General features: G+C 43.4%; 1 protein-coding gene across 2 annotated transcripts in view; it reads right to left on the bottom strand.

The window, feature by feature from the left end:
• EXOC6B (exocyst complex component 6B) overlaps positions 1–8004 on the bottom strand; it is a 635729-nt gene that overhangs the window by 588070 nt on the left and 39655 nt on the right. Inside the window, exon 1 of one of the 2 annotated variants that reach the window (XM_004696081.3) lies at positions 11–199. The exons of the other annotated variant lie outside the window; for it this stretch is intronic. Within the exon in view, the coding sequence (XP_004696138.1) occupies positions 11–123 (113 nt within the window). The 5' untranslated portion in view covers positions 124–199. Of the gene's footprint in view, positions 1–10; positions 200–8004 lie in introns of those variants that run through there. 2 annotated transcript variants of the gene reach the window in all.

Below are 8004 nucleotides of genomic sequence, written 5' to 3'. Positions count from 1 at the left end.
CCCGGAGTACCTGAGCGTGGGCCCGATGCAGGCCGTGTCGGTGCTCTCGATCTCCCGCAGGATCCGCTCGTGCTCCGCCGCGGTCTCCAGGCTCTCCGCCTCCGCCATCTTTCCCCGCTCCATAGACCGGGGGCACCCGGCAGCGCGTCCCCTCCCTCAGCTCGGCTCACCTTTCGCTCCCTCACACTCCCTCTCTCACCCTGGACTCTACGGCCGCCCCAGCCTCTGGCTACCCACAGGGCGACCCCTCCCTCGGACTTGGCACGCCCCCTTACGTCACCGCGTCCGGCAACGTTTCCCTGCAATGAGCGCTGGGATTTGTAGTTCTCTGGAAGATGGGGGGGCTGGGTGCCTTTTCATTTATTTATTCATTGATTCCACAAACAGGTATTGAAAACCCGCAATTAGCCAGAGACAGAGACGCTGCATATCTACAGGTGTGGGGTGGGTGGGAATCAAGAATGGCACTAATGCCACAAAGTCTTGTTTAACACCCTTGTCACACAAAGTGCAAAAGGCACTGTAAGTGCAAATAATAAGGGCAAATTATGGTAGGCCCAAAACTCTCATGTACAGCAGAATGTTGCAGTAAGAGAGTTCAGAGAAAAACTCGGGGGTCACATCTGACTTTGAAGTCCTGAAAGGTTATGTGATGTGACGGGATGGTGTGAGGGGGCTCCAGGAAGAATTCATTTTCCCTGGCATGTAGAGAAATGAGCAGCAAAGGTGTTGAGGAGAAATATTGTGAAGAACCTTAAGTACTGAGCTAAGAAGTTTTTATTGAATTCTAATGGTTCCGCTAGTCCAACAATCATCTGCATCAAAAGAACCTGGAAGATGTTTTATTTTGTAGTGTTTTCTAATACAGGCTACAGATGTGACATCTGAAGATTCAGCTGCAGCCAACTCCCCAGGTCAGAATTTAAAGATTAGATTTATTCATCACTATTTGAGTTTTGCAAAACACAAAACCGTTAAGGGTTTTTAAGAAGAGCAGAGACACAATCAGAACCTTGGCATTAGGAAACTTAATCAAGGGCAAGTATGCCTCTAATGCATCTAAGGTACACTTACTGGTGTCTGGAGAAAAGAAGAATAAAGGAAATCCAAGACACAAGGGAGAAATAACGCCAACAAAACATAGTCTTTCTAGCTTGAGACCAGAAGAACAAGATGGTACCCAGCTACCAATCGTTCCAGCCCTGGGCACAATGGAAGACTCCTGTTAGAATGGGAGGAAAATGTCAAACCAATTCACATTTATAGAAAAGATCAGACTGACTGGACTGAAGACTAGAGGAACCCCAGAGATAAAAGCCTTAAGATACCTTTCTAACCTGACGCTGGAGCCATTCCTGCGGGTCACTTTCCAGCCAAATGATAGATTGGCCTATAAAATAAACAGTAACACTTATGAGGAATGTGTTCCTTTTAAAAATCACATTGACTAAATGGTCAACCTTTATACAAAAGCAACGATGAGAAGACAACGGGAGACAAAGAAACTGGATGGCTGGAAACAAAGCAGACACGGTGGAAGTGGTGAGAGGACTGATAAATTCAGGAACTGTGACCTCTGGAGTTACAGAGAATTTGGAGTTACAGAGATGGAATTTGGAGATGGAAGCTATTACAGGAAATAAGGTCTGAAGTAGGGATGTGATAATGAGAATAAAAAAGAACTAACAAATATGGAGAACACTGTAGAGGAGAAATGGACAGAATTTACTAGATACAGAAGATGCCTTGGTGTGCACTGGGCTAACCTGGGCTGCTAACCATAAGTCAGTACAGTGAACCCTCGTCTATCACGGTTAATCGGTTCTAGACCCTACCGTGATAAATGAAATTCCGCGAAGTAGGATTCCTTATTTGTAAATCAAATATTTTCGTAGTTAGAGCATAGAGGACATGAAAAAACACCCTTTAGTCACCATTACACTCGCAAACAATTACAGTACACTGTACAAAAGCAAAAATGCATCTGATACATAGCTCCGATACGTAGCAATGCAGACAGAAGCATGTACAGTATGAGCCAATCAGTGGCAGTAATGACAGAGCATGCGCTGTTACGCAAAAACCGCGATAGAGTGAAGCCGCGGAAGTCGAAGCGCGAAGTGGCAAGGGTTCACTGTAGTGCAAACTTACCAGCTGCTCCACAGGAGAAAGATGAGACTGTCAGCTTCCAGAAAGATTTACAGTCTAGAAAACCCTCTGGAGCAATTCCATTCTGTCCTAGAGGGTCTCTATGAATTCAATCAACTGAATGGCAGTAAATGGCAGATAATAGATACAGGGGAGAGATTGGGTACTGATCCAAGGTTTAGAGCCAGAGTGGGAGAATGGGGTTGCCACCAACAAAAATAAGGGCTATCAGAACAACCAAACCGCAAGTTGAAGTTATAAGGAACAGTTTGGTGGTGCTGTCGAGTAAGCATTGTACTGTTAACCACAAGATCAGCAGTTCAAATCCACTAGCTGGATCCATAGGAAAAGATTAAATGACCCCTCTTGTAAAAAAATATAGAGAAAAAAAAAAGAGAGAGAGAAATATAGAGAGAGAGACTCAAACGCTCTATATGGGGTCACAATGAGTTGGAATGGACTCGATGGCTGTGAACTTGGTTTTGGGGTGTTTTTTTTAAGAGTAAATATTCACTTAAATGCTTAAATATGCATAAAATATAAGTTGAATATTTCTGAAAGAATACCCAAGAACTTGTTTCCAATACTAGCAGTTAGGAAAATGGGTTGAGAGGAAGGGATCTGGAGTAGCAGGGATTTAATATTAAATCATGTATATCATTTACACTTTTGAATTCTCCCACTTACATATTATTGTTGGGTAAAAACTAGTAGTTACCAGGTGAACATTCATGTTAAAAATAAACCACTCAGGAGTCAAGGGAGTAGCTCCTGGTTTACCCAGCAAGTTGCTAAACCTGTCTGTTTCCAGCTTATCTCACGCTGTCCTCGTTTTTTTTACATTGCTTTCCTGCTTCCTTTCAGCCAGATGTAGGAGCGGCAGGGAGCGTATAAACTCTACAAACTCACTACCATTGAGTCAGTTCCAACTCGCGGGACCCACAGGACAGAGTAGGCCTGTGCCTGGGGGTTTCTGAGACTGTAACTCTTTACGGGAGTAGAAAGCCTCGTCTTCTCCAGGGAGAATAAGGAGTCTTATGTTTTAGTTTTTGTTTTTTTTGACTCATGTTTTTAAAGGTCTCTTGAAGAAAAAATGCAGACGCCCCCTTCAGGCACCTATTTTAGCATCTCACTGGGCAAAAAAAAAAAATGTTTCATCCATCACAGGAAACAGAATGGCATGTAGACTGGATATATTACAGGAGATTTTAAGGCCTGAAATAGGGACATGAAAATGACATGGATGTGACATGATACACATCCATATGTATAGTTATGGTTACACTAGCTGCTGCTGCTGTCGATAGAGACCCCAGATCTTACTGATAAGGCTGTATGGTCTAAAGTTACTGGTGTCACTTGAGGGAGGGGGATCTGCCCTCCAAATAGAGCAGATGGAGGGTGTCAGGTCCCTGCAGAATGACCAGGAAAACACTGGACCAAGAGCAGGGTCTTTGATTCAGTTCTGATAGTCGTTGCTAAAAATTGGGTTTTGCATGTTCTGTGCGCCAGGCACATTGCACAAATTCTGCACTTCACATCCATCAACTTCATTAAATACAGTAATCCTTTGCATTCAATATTATACGTTGATGAGTAGGTTGAGAGGCTAGGCAAAACCCTAAATATCGCACAACTCGTTGCTAGTAAATGATGAAGCTGCTTTGGAAATTCAAGGTCATCTGATTCCAAAAGCCATTTCCTACCAAACGTCCACACTGCCCCTCCAAGGGTCTCCACTGGCTCTAGTTTACCATGTGAGCTTAAGCAAAGCCATCCCTCTGCCGTTTCGCGTCTGCTTGCACATTCCTATACTAGATTGTAGGCTTTCTCAAACTTTTCCAAACTACACCTTAAAGCTCCCCTCACAGAACCTTTTCCTTCCAATTAACCACGTGAATGAACCCGTTTCTTCTTCTCCAGCATCGCTAGATTCCCACTGCTCCCGCTAGATTCCCACTGCTCCCAACTGCCACTTCTAGACTACCGTTCCACCACCCTGATTCCTCGGCTGGCTCGCCTATGACACCCTGATTCCTCGGCTGGCTCGCCTATGAAGGCTCAGACAATTGGTGTACCACAGTCATTTACTAATGCCCGCATTTCCCAGAGGTTTTACCATTTGGCTCACAGCTTTCCTCTCCTCTTCATACTCTGTCATCATCCTAAACCACTTTGACATCAACATAAGTAATCCACTCAACATCGGATCTCTTGGGTTTCAACTCTACCTACCCGATCCTCATGCCACATCGGCAATATATTCATGACTTTGCCTTTTGCCTTAAGACCGCACAAGCACTGCTCTCTACCCTCAAGACAGTAAATCCTCAAATCCCTTTCTCTTCCTGTTCTTTTTTCCATCTGCCTCTCCCTCTACCTGATTTCTGTGGGACTCACTTTACTATAACCCTGATCTTCATCCCTGATCCCTGTGTCATCTATAAGCTTCTTTTCCTTTCTATCTTAGGGCTTCTTCTATCCGACCCGGCAATTCAGAGACATGTGAGTTTGATTCCTGTTTCCACCACTTACCAACTGGATGAATTTGGGAAAGTTGCTTGATTTCTTTAAGATGGAATTGTCTCATATATAACGTAGACCTCATGGTATATAAATAACTTGGAAAGCTGAAGAATTAGAAAAAATATTTAAAAATGAAAGAAAGAATATAGCAGGCCTACAACAGGGCTTGGTAGAATCAATGTTAATGTCTATCCAGATGAGCTCCATGAATCGCCGAACTAAGCTTTCTCTAAGTCTCTAGCTCCCTTTTACCTCTTAAACTTTCACCATACCCACATTGTCAGTCTTTCTCTTATTGTAGCCAGGATAGGAGAGAGGGAAGAAACTATAACTATGACAACCAGCACCACGACACAGTGTGGTCCCTCATCATCTAGTCCCTCAGGGATGCTCACTCATCCCCTGACTTCCATCCCTGTGCACCGCATCCGCATACAATCCTTTGTTCTGCTGCTGAAGACCCTAGCTCTGTTCCCAGTCCTCTTTCCCCCTGCAAATGCCTTTGCCTCCCATTTCATTAAAGAGAAAACCATGCACAATTAAAGGCCTATCTTCTTTCCCCTTCACCATCTTTTCCCAACTCCTCCTTTCCTCAAGAGTAATGGGGATGGAGAACCCGATCACCTTTCAAAATCAACTTCTCCTCTGGGAGGAGCTGCTGCCCATTTAGAATCTCTTCCACAACTATTTCTCTTCGTCTCCTATCTTCGCTCTCCCTGTCTTTGCTTTGTCTCAGTCAGGAAACACGTGCTTTACAGCGAACCCCCAGTTCTTCAACCTCGCTTCCCCAAACTGTCCAGTTCCTCCACTTGCCTCACGGCATGAAATCATATTCGCCGCTCCTCCTCTTCACCTCCCCTAACCCTTCAGTCTTAACTAAATCTGAAGGGCAACAATTTTAAAGATGTTCATAAGTCTTCCCGTTGTCAAATTCCAAGGGATTTTCCCAAGGTTCCTCCTCTCTGACCTCTAGGCATTATTTGATATTGTTGACCCAAGGTTAAATGGAGTTAGGGAATAGGGAAGAAAGAGAAGTGGGCTCCTCTTGTGCCCTTCACAAGGTTTGGGGAAGATGTTAGAGATTTTTGTTAGATGCCATTGAGGGGTTCTGACTCAGCAACTCTGTGGGACAGAATGAAACACTGTCCGGTGAGCTGTTACAGGTCGGCCTAATTCCTTACCTGGCATTCACTGCATTTGTGTTGGTGTTGGTGTTCCCAATTCTTCACTCTTCCATTTAGCTTTGTACTTCCTCCCCTGCCAGAAAAAGTGTACTTCCCTGAGCCTTGACTTTGGACACAGCCATGCAATTTACTCGGGGAAATGGAATGAATGGCTATGTTGAATTTACTCTCTTGTCTTTCTGCATCCCCAGCCCAATGGTTCAGGGTAAATGGATATTTTTGGAGAACTCACAAAGTACAGCGTGAAGTAGAGTTGCCCCCTATAACCATAAATTCTTAAGTGACAAATAAATACTCTCACGGCATACCACTTTCTTTTGGAGTAATTTGTTACACAGCTTTATTGTCACAATAGCTAACTGATACACCTTTCCTTCCTTTATAGAAGCCTCTTCCCTCTTAGAACCTGGAGCACTTAACTCTCCTGGCTCTATTCCTACTATGCTTGCATTCCTTCACATTAGTTTTTTAAAAAACAACATTTTATTGGAACATAATATAATTCAATAGTCCAGTTATATCAAGAAGAGTTGTACAATCATTACCATAATCAATTTCAGAACATTTTCTTCTTTCTTATACTCATCGTTACTACCGGTAGCTCCCAATTTTCCTTCAATCTTCCCTACCATACCCCCAAGAAACCATTAAGCCAGTTACTGTCTCTATCGATTTACCTATCCTGGATTTCATATACAGCCCTATTAAAATTTTATTTTCTGTGTGTGGATTTTGGGCTTCCACTGTCAGCCCTAGCCTTCTGTAAACCAAATATTCACAAATAAGCTCTGATACCATTCCCTCTTTCAGATTTAGATTGTGTTATTAACAATCCTTGGAAACATTTTTTTTTTGTTGCCCTTGGTGCTTTTCCAGTTCTCAGAAACATTTCTTAATCCCCAGTTTTCAACCTCCTTTTTTCTAGTCATTTCACATTCTCTCGCTAAGTGATCTCACTTAGTCCCACCAACCCACTGCCATGGAATTGATTCTGAGCCATAAGTGGCCCTCTAGGATACAGTAGAACAGGTCTGTAGGGTTTCTGAGGCTGTAAATCTTACAGACTCAAACTTTCACATCTTTGTCCTAAAGAGTGACTGGTGAGTTCGAACTGCCAAACTCTGGGTTAGCAGCCCACTGCTTCAGCCACAACACCACCCAGGATTCCTTTCATTTAGTCTCAGAGAGTCATAAATAATCCCTGTTTTTGACCACTAAAGCTCTCCATCAAACTTCAGACCCAGATATCTGACTGCCTCCTGGAAATTTCTGTGTAATATCCTACTAGCACATCAAGTTCCATATTTTTACAACAAATTTCTAAATTTGAAACAAAACCAGTTCTCTCCCCTGCCTCTCCCCCTTCTAATAGACAACACCACCTATTATCTATTCACTGTCTATAAATGTGTATCATTCTATCCCAGTTCTACACAGTCCAGAACACCTGAGATGAATAGCTGCACCTGAGCAATCCCAGAGACTTGTTGCCTTCTATCAAAGTGATGGAGACAGAGGGGAGTCAGGGAGAACTGCTCTCTTTTGACCTTCCTGCTTGCTGAGACTGTGTCTGCTCCCCGGGGGAAGCACCTTGTTTGCTGTTGACCTGGGAAGCTCTTGGTGCCCTGCCATGTGCCCACCACCCTTGGATGAATGTGACTGTGAGCCCACCGGCCTGTGATCTTCCTGCATCCTGCTTCACCTTTCTGCACCATTGGCCTTGGGCTACATGAGTCTGAAGAGGGCTTCGACTAGCATCGGACCCACGGACTTCAATTGGACTGGGCTGGGATGCCTTCTTCACATAAAATTACTTCTTGATATAAAGCTCTTTCTTATGCATTAAAAAATGATGGAAGGTGTGCATCATGGAATGTCAATTTGATAGAATAAAGTGTTCTTGCATTGAGTAAGTACTTGAGTGGAGGTCCAATGTCCATCTGCTACATTAATACTAAACCTATAAATTTTTACACATAGATCTAGTTCCCCACCATCCTATATAAATATATTAATATATATACATGCCTGTATTTAGACCTCTATCAATGCCCTTTGCCTCCTAATTCTTTCCTCTATTTCCTTTTACTTTCCTCTTGTCCCACTATCATGCTCAGCCTTCATTTGGGTTTCAGTAATTTCTCTC

This window comes from Echinops telfairi, unplaced genomic scaffold (assembly GCF_000313985.2).
Source record: "Echinops telfairi isolate 266 unplaced genomic scaffold, ASM31398v2 ScPeMD7_9;HRSCAF=40, whole genome shotgun sequence".
NCBI classification, from domain to species: domain Eukaryota; kingdom Metazoa; phylum Chordata; class Mammalia; order Afrosoricida; family Tenrecidae; genus Echinops; species Echinops telfairi.
The sequence above is the reverse complement of the archived record's forward strand: the minus strand, read 5'-3'. Positions and strand labels throughout refer to the sequence as shown.